Genomic DNA, 18,386 nt, shown 5'->3' on the forward strand with positions numbered 1-18,386 from the left:
ACACAAAATTTCCCAATTTCTCTTTAGACCTTTTTAAAGAGCTTAAAAAACAAATAATTTAGTATATAAAAGTATTTTTGTTCGGTTATTAGTAACGGAGAAAATTAAAAAAAATTGTAAATTTAAAATTTCCATGTTATTTATATGGAGAATATTGTCAAATGTTGTAGTTGCTTGTTTATGGATATAATTTGATCAAACTTGGCAAATTTATTTATTTTGTACTAAGCTATCAATATTTTACTAAAAAACACACTTTATTTGTTTCCTTGTAGCAGCAAACCTAGGTACTCGTTAAACCTAATGTTATTAAAATATATTTAATTGAAAATTAATTCAGACAAATGGAAATTCGCTTAGTCGGCAGGTTTGCTGCGGCGGGGGTATTTTTTTCTTTTGAGTTATTAATTATCCTTAAAGTCAATGTGTAAAAGTAGTTAAGATCTCTAAAGTTTTTTCTCTGAAGTGAACAGTGAACAATTATTTGTTTTTACATTAGGAGAAATCTTAAGACTATGTGGCCACATTCCATCTATTTCCTTTATAAACCCCTAAACATAAAACTAATTTGTTAAAATAATAATACAAATCTGGCCAGATAAATGATATGTTAATGAATTCAAAATAGTTTGTTACAGTAAGAAAAATTATGTCAATTTACCTGCTTGTTGGTTAGTACGTGTAGGCCTAAAGTGAAATAAATGTATTGACCACAGATCAACCTTCTCATGTTAAGTCAAGTTTATTTTTTGGGCATAGGTCCAAACAGGTTATGAAGGAAATTAAAAAAAAAACTATAAGTTTGAAATTCCCATGTTAATCTTATAGAGAATAAAGCTCTTATGTTGTAATTAGCTTTTTTATGGATATATTTTGATGAAATCTGGTAAATTATTTATTTCATACCAAGGTATTAAAATTTCACTAGGCCTATAAACACACTTTGTTACATTCCTTACAGTACAACAAAGTTCAGAACATGAGTACAGTAATTACTCATTAAACCTAATGTTATTTAAATAGGGAATAAATCTGATATGTTTATAGTTATACGCTGGTGTGGATTAAGGTCTGCACGAGTGAGTAATATGACTATCCGCAGTACTATCCTGAAAATTAGACCAATTTGTATATACCAAGGCAAAAATGTGGCTCGGATTCCACTATAAACTGTAGGTCCCTTAGTTGCCATTAGCTGTATGGGCTATTAATTAACAGCTGTTTCTAAGGAATAAGTCGGCCTTAGTCCCTAACAAGACTACAAGATCGCGCCACTCATCCTACACTCATCTCCATTCATACTTGGCTTAAAATACCTACTATTGTATGGTCGCCATTTCATTGAAAAATAAAAGTACAGTATTAAAGTATTTATTTATACAACAATCATATAAAAATGTGTAAATATTTGATTGAAAATCTGACCAGGCAAATAAAAAGTTACTCATTCTGCAGGTTTGCTGCAGCGGGGTATTTTATTTATTTCAAAAACACCCTACAATTACTTTGTATAGTTATATAAAGCAGGGGTTTGGTGTGTTTTAACCAATACAAAGACAAAATTATGTAATTTTGTTAAAAAAAAATTATGAAATTTGAAATCAAGATCTAGCAGCTGACGGGTGTATCATGGCTATCAATGGTATTGTTAGCAAGAATCCATACATTCTGGTATAGACACATCACAATTATATTTATAATCAGGGCTTAAATAATAGAAATAGAGTTACCGACTGAACTAATAAATGTAACAGGGAGCAAGGACCACTCCGCCTAATCCTTTGTCAATCAAACTTGTTCCTCCCGCACTGAAGTTCAAGACACAAATTAAAAATCTCTTAATAATAAATTACTACTCATAAATGTCAATTACGCTATTATTTTTTTCATTTCTTTATAAATGCTCTTAGCAAGCTTTAAGGGTTTATTGTGTAATTTCTCTGGTACATCTCTAAAGCATTTATTAAATTTATTGGATCCTCTAGAACAGGTATCCTATAAATGACACTATAAAAACTATCCTAACTATCCTAATCACCTAGGAGGTATTGATTTTACATCACTTGGTTGTTGATTGTTACAATGAAACTAATTGTTGCATCAAAGTGGCAAATAAGTTAAATGTAGTAGTGAGGGTAGTCAAAAACACAGCAATAGTTGGTGTCAGATTTGAACTAACTTGTTTGGTCGAGACTAAAGATTGGCTTGGACCTTGACCTTAATTTAAGTAAACCCTTGTAGGATAAAGAGTGAAAATGAAAATATAATTATTAGTGTTACCAACTGTGCTGTGATGGTCAGGTTCAACGTGGACCTGGTCTGTGAGGGAATGTCAGATCGAGTGATAGCGTTCCACTTCAATCCGAGGTTCAGTGACCGTGTAGTCGTCCGCAACTCTATGACTGCAGGCCAGTGGGACACGGAAGAGAGAGAGGGAGCTCTGACTATCGGTCCGGGACAGGACTTCAGTCTGGAACTCATCTGCCAAGATGAGGGATATAAGGTTAGAGTAAAATCTTCTGCAACAGATAGATTCTCAGGTATAAGTAACGGTGAAAGAAAAAATTATATCCAGAATTAAGAGGCGGCAGGAGCCAGCTCGCCCGGGATGAGTGTTGCGAGCTTAACATGGAGCGGCGACACATTTGATTTATTTCATGGAATATACAGGTCGTTCAAAAAAGGTGAGGACATAATTTACGTAGTGATTCCATGGCTCAAAATAAAGAGAAAATCAAGAATAACATTTGTCCGAAATCGCTTCGTTAACCAGATATCCGCCATTTTGTATTTTTTACTTAAACATTTTTATCTTTGAATTTTTTCAACCGATCTTTTTAAAGCTTGGTAATTATGTTAAGATAGAAGAGATCCATTTTTGAAAAAAAAAAAATATATCTTGATTTAAATAAATATTTCAAAATGGCCACGATTTTGAAATTTTAAGTTGAATCAAGATAACTTTTTTTATAACATCGGTCGCATGACAGAGATATTATTCCACGAGCTGAAGCGGATGCTAGCCTTATTGTAAAGAATCATATCGCAAACTGTCACATTTACAAGTTTAATTTAGTTTATCTAGGGCTTTTTGAACCAGACCAATATGAACTATAATTAATAATGATTATAATATTTACCTCTGTATCTTGCTTTAAATATGCCCACCATTATATTTCACACCAGTCACGGGACAATGTTTTAGTTGGTAGGTTTTGTATATACATCACATAAACAGATGAAAATCACATGTACATTGTATCTTACTAAATACTACCCAAGTAGGCTATGGGTATATGTGTGATTATTTTGCATTTAGAGCGTGTTATTGATAGAATTTTATTTCATGTCTACAAAACATACCTATTTTTTAGGGGTTTGTAGTATAGAAAATTTAAGGTCGGCACGGTTCGGTACGGTACAATATTCTGTACCTTGGTTCTCAGTACAAAATCGGTACGGTATGCTGCTACCAAATTTTTTTTGTTTTCTTCTCAGAATTGTATCTAAACCATTAAACCATTATTTTAAATTTTAATACATTGATATTACTATGGAAATGGATATTATCCTACATTCATGGTTTTCTTACAACAATTACTGTACCACACATTATTGTCAATGTGACATCATCAAATTCCTACTATTTAACTAGACAAATCTATTCCCCATAAGAGACCTGGTGGACCCAACATACCTGCCCTAACTACTTATGGTCTAATGATGGCAGCGCAATACGGTGAGTCAAATCAAAAGTGACATATTGGAAAAGAGAGTTTAGCAGAAAAAAAACACTGTAACGACCACAACGAAATAGTAAAGGTCTTCTGGGATCGCAGCAACACCTGCAATCACCCACTGCAGTTGTGGTTATTTACTTGATACAACAGCCATGATACAACACCGTTAATGAGTGAAATCCTCGATTGTAGTCTGTTGGTGTTGATGATTTAAAAATGTAAGTTTCCCAGTCTTATACAACACTGATTTACGGTATTTTTCTCGGTTATCAAAACTCAAGTAGATCATCCACTGCAGTTGTGACTATTTACTTGATACAACAGCCATTGAAACACCATTAATGAGTGTAATACTCTATTGTAGGCTATTGGTGACGATGATTTAAAAATGTAAGTTTCCCAGTCTTATACAACACTGATTTACGGTATTTTTCTCGGTTATCAAAACTCAAGTAGATCATCCACTGCAGTTGTGACTATTTACTTGATACAACAGCCATTGAAACACCATTAATGAGTGTAATACTCTATTGTAGGCTATTGGTGACGATGATTTAAAAATGTATGTTTCCCAGTCTTATACAACACTGATTTACGGTATTTTTCTCGGTTATCAAAACTCAAGTAGATCATCCACTGCAGTTTTGACTATTTACTTGATACAACAGCCATTGAAACACCATTAATGAGTGCAATACTCTATTGTAGGCTATTGGTGACGATGATTTAAAAATGTAAGTTTCCCAGTCTTATACAACACTGATTTACGGTATTTTTCTCGGTTATCAAAACTCAAGTAGATCATCCACTGCAGTTGTGACTATTTACTTGATACAACAGCCATTGAAACACCATTAATGAGTGTAATACTCTATTGTAGGCTATTGGTGACGATGATTTAAAAATGTAAGTTTCCCAGTCTTATACAACACTGATTTACGGTATTTTTCTCGGTTATCAAAACTCAAGTAGATCATCCACTGCAGTTGTGACTATTTACTTGATACAACAGCCATTGAAACACCATTAATGAGTGTAATACTCTATTGTAGGCTATTGGTGACGATGATTTAAAAATGTAAGTTTCCCAGTCTTATACAACACTGATTTACGGTATTTTTCTCGGTTATCAAAACTCAAGTAGATCATCCACTGCAGTTGTGACTATTTACTTGATACAACAGCCATTGAAACACCATTAATGAGTGTAATACTCTATTGTAGGCTATTGGTGACGATGATTTAAAAATGTAAGTTTCCCAGTCTTATACAACACTGATTTACGGTATTTTTCTCGGTTATCAAAACTCAAGTAGATCAGCCACTGCAGTTGTGACTATATTTACTTGATACTAGGGATGGTCAAGTCTCGAAATTTCGGGAAATTTTCGGGAAATTTTCAATCTCGTTACACGAGACGAGATTACTTTTTGGCCGAGATTTTTATCGAGACGAGAATAAAAAAAAAAAAAAAAAAAAAAAATTAAAAACGCCTGCAGAAAGTCAATGCAATACCCGCAATACAGGAGCGTGTTGTAGTTGTGTTTCCTTTTCGAAGGCGTTCTTATTTAATTAATTCTTTTAATGTAAATATTACTTTCATTATTTTAATAATATTACTTTAATAACATTTGAGAAGTTTTGTTAAGTGTAAGCAGTGTGAGGAATGTTTTATTACTATAAAAAAAGTCAAAACAAGTAACTATTTTATAAAAATTAATATTGCTTTTATTTTATGATTTATTTTATTTTAGGATAAGTTGAACTCTATCCTAACTGATATCACCATGTTTCCTAATCGTAGGCATTTTTAATAAGTTAGGCGTGATTAATAAAAAAATGTTATGCTAATGTTATTTAATGAAAGATTGTAAATATTCTTGCCTATTATCATTATTTTAGTATTTAAACAGTCATCTAACAATGTTACAAAATCAGGTAAAAATTTCGAACGTGCATTTCCCGTTGTGTATGAGAAGAGAAATCTCGTCTCGATCTCGTCTCGAAATTTTATGAGAAATAAAAAATCTCGTCTCGTCTCGTCTCGAACTAAAAATCCAATCTCGTCCATCCCTACTTGATACAACAGCCATTGAAACTCCATTAATGACCCGAACGTCGTTGAATTGACTCGAATGTCCGTCCTATACTGTCCTGAAGATCTAGGATATCCCAGGCTTATCGGCACTGATAAGCCGGGTCAAAGGGCGCTCGCTAGCCTCGCTGCCGCCGCTCGCTCACCTCAACAATCGGTGCGCGGCCAAATAGCAAAAATATACCCCCCTAGGGAAAATAACTCGTTACATCCCCCACTTACATCAAGATGAAAAAAAGAAAACGGCCAAAAAGAAAAAAAATCTTTGAACTCCGGCCAAAACAAAATACTCCGGCTCTTAACCCAATGATTCCTCTTTTACCACGGGTCTCAAAGCAAAACAAAAACAAAACTACTTGATTAAACAAAACATCAAAAGAATAGCAAGCACAAACGTCCTATCTAACCAACCACCACCATGCATAACCAAGAATGACTAAGCATCGGTTCTTTCGTGGTAGGTCTTAAGGTCTTTAACATGGACGACATGGGTCTCTCTCCTACCCTCGTCCTTTACCTCATACATACTAGGGGCCACTCGCTTGACTACGGTACAAGGACCCTGAAACTTAGGGGCCAGTTTGCCCACTATAGCTTCAGCCGCTGAGGACAAGACATGTAGTCTTCTCATGACTTGATCACCTCGATGGTATTGCACCTCACGTCGTCTAAGATTATAATATTTAGACTGGCGCTGGAAAGCCCTCTTCAAGTTCTGTCGACAATTATCGTACAACCTCTTAAACGCCCGCTCCCGGTCACTATATAGCTCGTCCACGGTTCTCTCACGGTCATCTCCAGGCTCCGGTCCTGTGGTCAGAGACGACCCGATTGCCCTAGGTAGCCTGAGATCTCTCCCAAAACACAGTTTGGCGGGTGAAAACCCAGTGGAGTCGTGAACGGCGGTGTTCATCGCGTACTGGAACTCGGCAACGAGTGCATCCCAAGTACGATGATTATCCTGAACAAACTGGGCTATCATAGTTTTGATAACCCGGTTTGGCCGCTCAACCGGATTGGACTGCGGGCTGTAAGGGGCAGTCTGTCGGAACTCGATTCCCCACTCTTTCGTCAGGTCTCGGAACACCTTAGAGACGAACTGGGTTCCATTGTCACTCATAAGAATCACAGGGGCGCCAAAACGCAGCAATAGCCCGTCCTTGAATGCACTAGCTACGGCCTTGGCCGTAGCTGACCGCAGGGGTCTTATTTCAACCCACTTGCTAAACAGGTCCTGGAAAACTGCAAGAAAACGATGCCCACCTTTGGATCTGGGGAATGGACCCATCAAGTCGACCGACACGGAATGCTAAGGTCCTTGAGGGTTTCGAAAGTACAATTGTCCTGCCGGTTTCTGCTGTAATACCTTGAACTCCTGGCACGTGACACAGGACCTAACGTATTCTTTCACGGCACGCCGCCAACCCGGCCAGAAATAGTTTTCCCCAACCCGGGCAATTGTTTTCTTAACTCCCAGGTGGCCCGCCATAGGAGAGTCATGGTTCTCTACCAACACATCCTTAACCTTAGATGGTGGTACACAAGCCCTCCATACTACTCCGCCTTCATCATTCTTATCTTTCCCAAGACGCCTGTATAACTCCCCATCCCTAATACAATAACTCGGGACACGTCTGGGATTGGACAACACACACTGTTTTGTGCGCTGGTACCAGGTGCCATCTTCTGGCTGCATACCCTCGGTCTCTAATTCGGCCTCTCGTGGTTCTCCTCCCATCACAGCTACGTCAGCCGGGGTATCGTCATCTTCTCCACCCACGGGCTGACGGGAGAGAGCATCTGCAACACGATTCAACGTACCCTTGCGGTACCGGTTTTCGAAATCATGCTGTTGCAACTCCATAACCCAACGAGCAAGCCGACCGGACGGTTCTTGCAGCTTCATCAACCATCTCAATGCCACATGGTCCGTTATGGCCACGAAGCGATAACCCTCCAGATATGGTCGGAACTTCCGCACCGCCCAGACCAGAGCCAAACACTCCTTCTCGGTAGTCGTATATTTCCGCTCTTGGTCTGTTAATAGACGGCTCGCGTATGCAACTACGGCCTCTTTACCGGCCTGGTCTTGCGTCAAAGCCGCACCGAGGCCATCGTTCGAGGCATCTACCTGCAGCACGAACGTCTTCGAGAAATCCGGGCATGCCAAAACTGGTGTTGAGCTCAGGCGGTTCTTCATTGCTTCGAAAGCAATCTCCTGATCTGAGCCCCACTGCCATTTCTCCCCCTTCTTTAATAACTTGGTCAAAGGCCTGACCAACGACGCAAATCCGTCAACAAATCTCCTGTACCAGCTGGCCAGCCCAAGAAAACTTCGAAGATTCCTCACGCTTCGCGGTGTAGGAAAGTCATTGATTGCCCTGACCTTCTCTGGATCGGTCGCGATTCCAGCATCACTGACTACGTGACCCAGGTATTTTAACCGGGTCTTACAAAAATGACACTTGTCAGGATTCAGGCGCAATCCCGCCCCTCTCAATCTGGCGAAGACGGTCCTCAACAATTCCAGATGTTTCTCAAAAGTTTCAGAAACCAAGACCAAGTCATCCAGATACGCAAACGCCGATGGTTCTAGGTCCGGGCCGATCACCCTGTCCAGCAAACGCTGAAACGTGGCCCCCGCTGAATGCAAACCAAAAGGCATCACTTTAAACTGAAATAAGCCAATCCCGGGCACCGTGAAGGCGGTAACCGGGCGACTCCGTTCATTGAGAGGTACCTGCCAATAGCCACGGTACAAATCGAGAGTACTTATGTACCGGGCCCGCCGAAGCTTTTGTAAAATGGTGTTTATCCTCGGCAGGGGGTAAGCGTCCGGCACGCTAGCCTCATTAACCTTTCGCAAATCAAGGCACATCCTAAATTTGCCCGAGGCCTTTTTTACCAGCACGATCGGTGAGCTCCATGGAGACGAAGAAGGTTCTATAATCCCATCCTTCAACATAACCTCCACCTCCCCATTAACCACAGCTTGCATAGCTGGATTTCTCGGGTAATGCCTCTGCTTCACCGGAACCACTCCCTCTTTCAGCCTAATAACGTGCTCCAAGAGATGGGTCTTCCCGGGCACATCGTCAAATTTTGACAGCTCTCCCTTCAAGAATATCGCCAACGACTGGCTTTGGGTTTCCGTCAACGGCTTTATCACTCCTTCGCCCTTGACGTCATCACAAGCGGGATCATAATCCACGCCACTACCAGCCAACGAAGTGTCAGATACTTCGGCTTCAGGAATAAGACGGGGATCTCCATCGTCAGGGCCTCTGGGGTCTTGGTCACTAATTTCGACTGTATCTAGGCAGCCCACTTGACCAGAACAGTCCTCACCCACGCCCATTCTTATCACCTCCGTCACGACCGTCACAAGTCCGAGATGTCGTATGACATCCATACCCAAAATCATATCCGTGGTAAGAGTGGGAACGTACAAGGCGTCTCCAACCCACCGTCTTCCCGCAGCCTCCCCTGCCAATCGGAACGAATACTCGGCCCTAGACCGCGACCCATCTGCCATCCTCAGAGGAGAGGGTTTCTTAGAAGGTTCTACCCCCTGGCGTTGAAGATGATCGGCGACTTCACGCCCAACCAGGTTAACTACGGACCCAGTGTCCAATAACGCCTTAAAAACGCTGCCCATCAGCACAACTTCAACAAAGGGCCTTGTCTCCGAAACCAGCCGGTTCTCGTCTACTCCACCAACCAGGCTGTTTAGTTTTCCGAGCCACTCGGACCACTCTTCTGAGGTCGTTCGTTTTGGGTGGCCTTGCCCAGTTGACCTCCTGATGTCTGAGCTGGCCTGCCGTTTCCCGCACGACATCCACACCGATTCACTGTCATGCCGGGTTTGCCACATCCATAACAGGAGACGGTCCTCGGCTTGCCACATTCTTTGGCAAAGTGACCAGTCTCCTGGCACCTGAAGCACCGTACACCATCAGCATCTTTCCTTTTCATTGCGGGCCTTCGTACACGAGTCTCAATCGAGTATGAACTAACCCGCTGCCCAACTGACTTGGCTTCAGGAGACGGTCTCTCAAAACTATCTCTTTCGAACGTGACAGTCTCAAGATTCTTCTCAGCCTTCTTCTTGGGAACATAGGCGGTTTCCAAAACCAGCGCTATGTTTGGTGAAGGAGGAGGTCGGAAGGCGGCCTTCTCTCGCAAATAGGCCTCGTAGTCTTCAGCCAACTCCACCATCTCGGCCAGGTTGCTGAAGTCACGCCGGCGTACCATCAGCTTGTACTCTGGACGCATATTATTGTAGATTAGGTCCAATCTACCATGCTCCGACAACGTACCGCTACGCCTAAGCAAGGTACTTATGGCAACGACGTAGTCCCGGAAGTGCTCGCCTTCCCCCTGTGTCCTTTTCCGGATCTCCTCATCCAAGTTCCTCCAATATCCTGGTAGGAAGAACTGGATTTCAAACTGACGCCGGAAAGCTTCAAAGGAATATAGGAGCTCCTTGCAGTTCCTGTACCAAAGAAGTGCTGAGCCTTGCAGCAGCTCCGGTAGCGCTCTGAGAAGGTCCTCTGATGATACTGAGTAGGACACCATCAGCTCTTCTAGGCGCTCCAGGAACGACACTGGGTCTCTACGGCCATCAAACTTCAAACCCCACTTTCGGACAATGTCACATATCTTGGAGCAATTCTTCGGCTCCACCCTGCTGGCCTCACTCGAGAGCATACCCGATCCACGTGGCACCTCCACACTAGGTCGCTGCCATCCCTCGGGTCTACTTGCTAACCCAAAGGTAGGCATGGGAGCAGCCACAACAGGGGACATAGGGTTGGCGGGTCTTTCGAACCCATAGCCGACCTCATTACTCGGCGAGCCTCTCGCCTGTCGCACCACCGAGGCCAGATATTCTCGAAGAGTCTGGGTATCAGTCTCCAAAGACAACCCAAGAATCTCTTTGACCGCCTCTAACTCCCTGCTAATTCCCACTACCTGGGCTTGGTCAGATTCCGTATTACCCAGTACCTGAGGTACGGTTCTCGGGGGGTCAGGAAGCTCCACAGTTGTAGTAGCCAGCGGTAAATATGTCGGTGCAGCAGCCCCAACTGTACACAGCCTATCATCGCTATACCGACGGGCATTCCGCTGCTTCCAAAACGACGAGAATCGCTGCCGTAAATCCGCAGAAGTACCAGTGGTCACCAAACCATACTGGTCCATCGTTCTCATGAGCTCCCCTTTCGAGAGGTCATAGATCCAACCCACGCGACCGTCCCGGGGCTGCGACCCCTAGGACATAGTCGCTGGCGCGGAATAGGTCAGAGACGTTGTCACCGTCGTACCCACGACCGATGAAATAGTCCGCCAAACAGGCGCAGACGCAGGCCACAATGACGATGTCGTCATGACCGACAGTTCGGAGCTAACCCCAGAACTAGTTGTAACAATAGCAGACGTGATAGGCGTACCGCCTAGCACAGACGTCGTACTCGTAGTCACAACCATATTTAAAATCCAAATATCACGACTAATCCCCAAAAATAAGAGCGAAACCAATCAAAATATACTTAACACCGTTATAATAAATCAAACCAATTATAGGTGTGAAAGTCAAACCACAAATACACAATAAGGGTTCTCACTCAAATAATATTCAATGATAAAGCTCAATTAATTAGCAAAATAATAAATCAAACCAATTATGGGTGTGAAAGTCAAACCACAAATACACAATAAGGGTTCTCACTCAAATAATATTCAATGATAAGGCTCAATTAATTAGCAAAATTAAAATTACTAATATCTATGTATACAACCACTAAATAAATTAGGGTTCACAACACACCACGCTGTAACAGAAAACAGGTTAGGCCTACCCAACCGACTATAAAATCACAGCAGGTCTGCCTAAAACTCTGCTCAACAGCTCAGGTCCGCAGCCAATCTGCACAAGTCCGTAGCAAATCTGCACGAATAAAATTATTTTGTTCGGGCGCCGTTAATACGTCAGCAACTCAGCACCACTGCCAACCTCAGTCCCTGTTCGGGCGCCATCTTGCGACGCAGCCTTTCTGCACTGGGAAAAATATATTAAAAGTGCAGTCGCAAACGTTTGCCGGGGATAGCTCAGCCTACAATGGCTGGGTAAAGTTCCAGGGTCTGCGACAAGGTCAGGGAAACCACTAGGCCAAAAGCCGGGTCTAACCGGTATAGGACTGGCTCATACACGGGCACTGTGAACAAGTCAAAAACAAGTCACCAAAACAAACGTGCAATAATCACTACCAGGCCTACGCCGATTCTCCACACTCCTAGGGGGTCGTTGCTGACTACGCAACTCGGGCTTCGTCCTAACTATCCAATAGTTAAGCCCAGAGTGCCTTAAACACGGTGAGTTACACTACGACTTGCCAATAAAAACCACAACGCGTGTTATCACCAGGCGGGGTCTACTAGGCCACTATAATCCAATACACAACTCTAATGCCCAAGCTAAGAATCAAACAGATCACTCAATAATCGTACCACATAATAATATACAAGTACACTATGTGTAGAGTGACTACACCACTAGTAGCTGGTCTCAATAAATACCAAGCCAAACAAGCAAAACTAAATGGCAATTGCACTATTAAAATATTGAGCTACTTAGTAGCAGATAAATAAATATTAAATACGTTCCAAACACTAGATAAATATATTATCTGATAGCCGGTACTCCGCTATCCAAGCTACCAAGCTAACGTGTTGGATTACTAAGCAAGCTGTTCAGGTTAGATTAAAATAATTAAATGATTAATCAATACCAACCCTACTGCTACTACCACTACTGCTACTATATCAACGTTATATTGCTTAGCCGGGCTTCTGTTAATAGGCTAATAAAACTAGCTACTAGCCTACTGGCCTCGTGCTTCCAACTACGCACGCTAAATCGTGCAGCCTAGGTTTGTCGGGCCTCAGAGTTATTAGTAATATAACTAACTCTAGGTACAACGCAAAATAATATCTACTACAGTCAATTAAATTATATTATTTGCGCTCTAGCACCTGCCCAGAACCGTCAGGAATACACTTTAATATTATTCCTGAGTAATATAAATCCTAACTACCGTCAGGCTTTGACCAGCACGGTTACAACTCTAACTCTCGCAATCAAAGCAGAGATGAGTGTTTTAGTAACAACTTTCAACTCTTAAAACCAAAAAGTAAGGAACGTCGTCCACTCACCGATAGTGGGTCTGTACCCAACTTACATCAACACTCGGCGCGATCACACCACCAACGTTCTCCGACACCACTGTCACGTACACTCCTCTCTACGTACACCACCGACATATCAGCCAGACACCAACACTCTTCACTGCACGGGATCCACGACTCGAATGTCCGTCCTATACTGTCCTGAAGATCTAGGATATCCCAGGCTTATCGGCACTGATAAGCCGGGTCAAAGGGCGCTCGCTAGCCTCGCTGCCGCCGCTCGCTCACCTCAACAATCGGTGCGCGGCCAAATAGCAAAAATATACCCCCCTAGGGAAAATAACTCGTTACAAGTGTAATACTCTATTGTAGGCTATTGGTGACGATGATTTAAAAATGTAAGTTTCCCAGTCTTATACAACACTGATTTACGGTATTTTTCTCGGTTATCAAAACTCAAGTAGATCATCCACTGCAGTTGTGACTATTTACTTGATACAACAGCCATTGAAACACCATTAATGAGTCTAATACTCTATTGTAGGCTATTGGTGACGATCATTTAAAAATGTAAGTTTCCCAGTCTTATACAATACTGATTTACGGTATTTTTCCCGGTTATCAAAACTCAAGTAGAATTTGATTGACATGATGATTATTTAAATTACAGTTACACATTAATGATCGCGATACACATGTACTTGCGATCAATTAAATCTGTGTTGTAAGTCAAAAGGTCACTTAATTTATCTCACTTTGTTTTCGATTTGATTACAAAATGTGGTTGAAAATGTTCCAGTATTTGTAAACAACATTTAATGTAAACATATCAGTGACAGCTAGAAGTGAGAATCTTAATCCAAACAGCTATTAGTTATTTCATAAATGACGTATGTAGTAAACATTGGAAGAAAACTGTACAAAAATCTCACAAAATTGGGTTTTTGATAGTTTGTTATTTTATTTCCAAAGTAGGGAGGCCATATTTTAAAAGCCAAAAATACTCTCACCAATCCAGTAAATACAGAAAAAGGATTTGAATCGTGATCGGTACTCTAGTTTTCTCGGAGTAGGCCGCACAAATTGACATTTTGGCGTTGCAGACAGAAATTGAGATAAGACTCGTTTCGGCTCTCTTAGGCTATGAAACGTGAAAATAACCAAAAACTTCATGATTCTACGCAAAGTACAGATAAACCTTTAATTTTATTTATATAGATTACACCGAAACAAACTAAAAAATATAACCATTTGCTGCCAGATTTAAAAAAAAATAAAAAATTAACATCTAAAAAACAGAAACCCACGTTTAAAAATATAGCTTTGACATTCCCTTCCTCTCAAAATTATCTTTGCTTCAACAGACGAATCATAAAAATCCGTCTCGTGGTTGATTCAAAATCATAGAATGAAAAAAACCATGCACGTTTTAATATATGAGATTTAATTACTAATTACAATTTTTAAAATGTATAATAATGTATTTAGTTGTAAGACAAAACCATACCATTAACTGACATTTGCATATGTTTACTGGTGATGTATCACAAATTATATAAATTCAGTGTGACAAACATTTGATTCCAATTCAATGAAAAAAAATCTTTATTATAGTTACACACTTATAAGTTAAATTTGTCTTAAATAAAGAGATACGATTCCAATCTTTACTATTGTTGTAATAACATTATCTGTTACTTGTTCTGTAGGTTCTTGTTAATGGAATGGTGTTCACCTACTTTGAGCATCGCCACAAGCCTCAAGGAATCACTCACCTGGAACTAAGAGGAGATGCTCAACTACATGAAGGCTTCTACTACTCCAAGAGGGTCAGTTGAGCACATCAAACATGTTCCAGTATAACAGGGGTGCCCACAAGGGGGGGCTGTGACACAGACTGTGTCATTGAAATTCTTGGGGGGGGTTGCAAAAAATTCAAATGGGGGGGGGGTGGCTAAAGTTAATTGCAACAGTGTTCAACGTGATGACAATCAAAAATATATTACGTCACCAGATAGGAAGTCGATTAATTAATGATAATAGTTATATTATTGAATTCAATTAGTTCTGTGACAGGCCAAATGAAACAACGAAAATGCGCTACGGATAAATTATTTATTATACTTATGACAAAACAATAATATGTAGCTTCCGACTTGCTGTATGATTAATCTACGTTTAGTTTACAAACTTTGAGAAGAAAGAGAGAATACAATTTCGAAATGAGTTTTTTAGGTATACAAAGTTAAGGTACAGATTTTCATGATAAGGTGACGCTACGCGGAAATTTACATGACCGACCGAATTGAATTTAGAATTTAGACTCACTCAACTGAGTGCCTTCCGTCCATCGTCAAGTTGACCGTGGAGGGGCACCAGCCAATCTCGTTGCTATGCCGCGTGACGTCAGCGCAAACACTGGATAGTGCTGCTGCCTAACGATCAATCGGGGCGTTAGGCAAACTGCAGTTGCGCAGTGATTTCATCGAGCGACTTGCTTTGCTGAGCTGGCTCAGCAAATTCCAGCCACGTGCGTTACACTTCCGAGAATGTTGGCCTGGCCTAGCGCTGAGCCACGGCTGATGGAACATTCCATGGTGAGGCAACTGGCTGACACAGAAAGTTGTGAGGTTAACAGTCCAATATTACAGACCCTCCTTTTATATTTGAAATAAAGCAAAGCTCTTGTGACGGTACTGACAGGGTTTCTTGAGGGTGTAGCAAAAACCTCCCCAACTGATATGTAATGGGTCTGGGAATTTATGGGGCCGTCACAGTTCAAATAGGATTTTAGGATAGTTTAGGATTCGTGTAGGAAGTTATTATTCAAGATTAGCAGATCTAAGAGATTAAGATCTAAGAGGGAGGGCACGGAATGGCTCAACTGCTGAGATAGATAAAGATAACGCGTGGTACAGACACGTCCAGCTACACCGCGACTCAGCAAAGAACGCTTTGTAGACATAAAGCTCGTTAAAATACAATCAAGTAGCATAGGCTACAATACTTTACACTATTGTGTAGAATAGGGGGGGGGGGGTAATGAAAAATACAATATAGTATAAAAACAGTTGACCAAACCCATTAAATCGCTGTAAACAGCCATTAACGTCACGATTTGCATTTTTATCAACGAAATTCATTATTGCACAATCATTATTATTGTGCAATAATGACATTTCAAATCATTTATCTTGGTTCAGTTGTACAAACGGCAACGTTTAAAATTATAGCTCACTCAAACTCAACTAATAACTAGCCAACACTGCAATGCTATAAATAACGTAAATATTAAACCTTAGCAAGCGTTATAAGCTACTGCTCATGATAGACAGATAAGCTACCTGTAGTTGCTGTATCACAACATAGGAATTGATAGATAGCCTTTGTCATAAAAAAGTGTAAAATTATATTTAGAGATGATAAAAAGAATGTAACGAGAACAATTCTTTTTCTTTGTTCTTCTGTTCTTTATTAGGTTTCTCTTCAATTCATACACAAATTCAAAAAGTCACCATATTTAGGCCTACTTGTTGCCCAATCACAGCTCAAAGTTACCATGGTTACTAATCACTCAATCACAGTTTACTAAGCATATCGTCATCATTCCCCAGCTGTTGTATCTGAAATATGTTGTAACATAGCGCACAGCAGACAGAAGTGTAAAACAGAGCAGACGATTGTTGAAGCAGGCGTTGAAGTTGAAGTCATTTTTCCATTTCATTTTCATCAAAGGAGCTGTGATGTTTCCAAAACGATTGTGTGGTAGGGAGAGGGGGTCGTTATATTAAGAGAAACACGCTGACAATTTGTTAAGCAGACGTTACAAACGCTATGTAGACATTCTGGCAATAAAAAATTCCTTAAATTGAGGTTACTTATAAAACTGTAATTTTATTTATATAGAAAGATAAGTTTTCCAGTCCTGTACAACACTGATTCACGGTCTTTTCCCAGTAATCAAAATTCAAGTAAAACTTGATACACACAAAATCTCCGGTTTCCGACCTGGATGATGGCTAGTTAATTTAATTTACAGTTACATATTAGTACCTACCCGTGATAAATCAAACCCATTATAAAAGCCACACGGTTATTAATCTCACTTGGTTTTGGATTTGCTTACAAACGTGATCGGAAGTGGTTAGGGTCTACATAGGTGTGCTATTCCCGTCATATTCTGACGTCACTCGGATTGCAAACAAAAGATCACCTGATTGTAACTGTCAAATTAGTATGTATTTGTTTTGATTTGGTTGTTATTGTTTTTATAATGTGTTTTTTTTTTTATAAAAAAACAATAACAATCAAATCAAAAGAAATACAAATAGCCCCAGCTCTTTATAACATTTACACTAACGACCAACCGTTGCCAAACGCTAGACGTCAGTATATATATGCCGATGATACGGCGGTGGCGGCACAAGGTAGGAGTTTTGAAGAGGTGGAACAGAAGCTGACTATGACTCTAAATGAACTTTCTCAGTACTATGACGCAAATCACCTCAAGCCGAACCCTGCTAATACCCAAGTTTGTGCCTTTCACCTAAACAATAGAGAAGCAGGCCGTGAGTTGAATGTGAGGTGGCGGGGAGACCATCTTCAGCATTGTCCTACACCCAAATATCTTGGTGTCATACTGGACCGCACACTGACATTTAAGGCGCATTGTATTGCGACAAAGAGGTAAAGTCTCAGTGAGGAATAATATCAATAATATCATCAGGAAACTCACCAGCAGATGCTGGGGTGCTAACCCTAATGTCCTCAGAGCCTCAGCTTTAGCGCTCAGTGTGTCGGCTTTGGAGTACGCTGCACCAGTATGGAATGCATCGTCACATGCAAAAAAGGTTGACATTGCAGTCGATGACATGGCTCGGATTGTAACTGGGTGTTTGAAACCAACCCCAGTACACAAACTCTATCCTATCGTAGGGATCGCCCCTCCATCAATCCGACGTGATGTCGCTGCCAACGCAGAAAGGACTAAGCAAGAGACAGACCCTTGTCACCCATTACACTGCCACCAACCTGCAGAGCGACGGCTTCGGTCCAGAAAGAGCTTTTTATCACGGACACGAGTCCTGGATGGATCACTCTCAAGCAATCAGGCAAGGTGGGTGGCCACGTTGACTAACCCTCCCATACCAGCCAGGGAGGAACTGGCTCCTGGTGGAGGCCTTCATTACAAGGTGTGGAAGACCCTAAATCGAATCAGAGTCGAGGTACTAAAATGCAAGACAAACATGCAGAAATGGGGTCTCTTACCAGACGAAGAAAATATCTTGTGCGCGTGTGGTGCTGTTCAGGATCCTGGCCATCTGCTGATCTGTCCAGTGTCCACGCCTAGACTAGTCATGCACATT

The 18,386-nt window shown here is 41.1% G+C and overlaps 1 protein-coding gene across 1 annotated transcript in view; it reads left to right on the forward strand.

The window, feature by feature from the left end:
- The window catches only part of LOC128998992 (tectonin beta-propeller repeat-containing protein-like), a 128,556-nt gene that overhangs the window by 35,332 nt on the left and 74,838 nt on the right, over positions 1–18,386 (forward strand). Inside the window, exons 7-8 of the mRNA XM_054425352.1 lie at positions 2,302–2,503; positions 14,730–14,849. Coding sequence (XP_054281327.1) covers positions 2,302–2,503; positions 14,730–14,849 — 322 coding nt within the window. The remainder of the gene's footprint in view (positions 1–2,301; positions 2,504–14,729; positions 14,850–18,386) is intronic.

Source organism: Macrosteles quadrilineatus, unplaced genomic scaffold (genome assembly GCF_028750875.1).
Source record: "Macrosteles quadrilineatus isolate MER2022 unplaced genomic scaffold, UCM_ALF_1.0 Scaffold_1__1_contigs__length_201487025, whole genome shotgun sequence".
NCBI lineage: Eukaryota > Metazoa > Arthropoda > Insecta > Hemiptera > Cicadellidae > Macrosteles > Macrosteles quadrilineatus.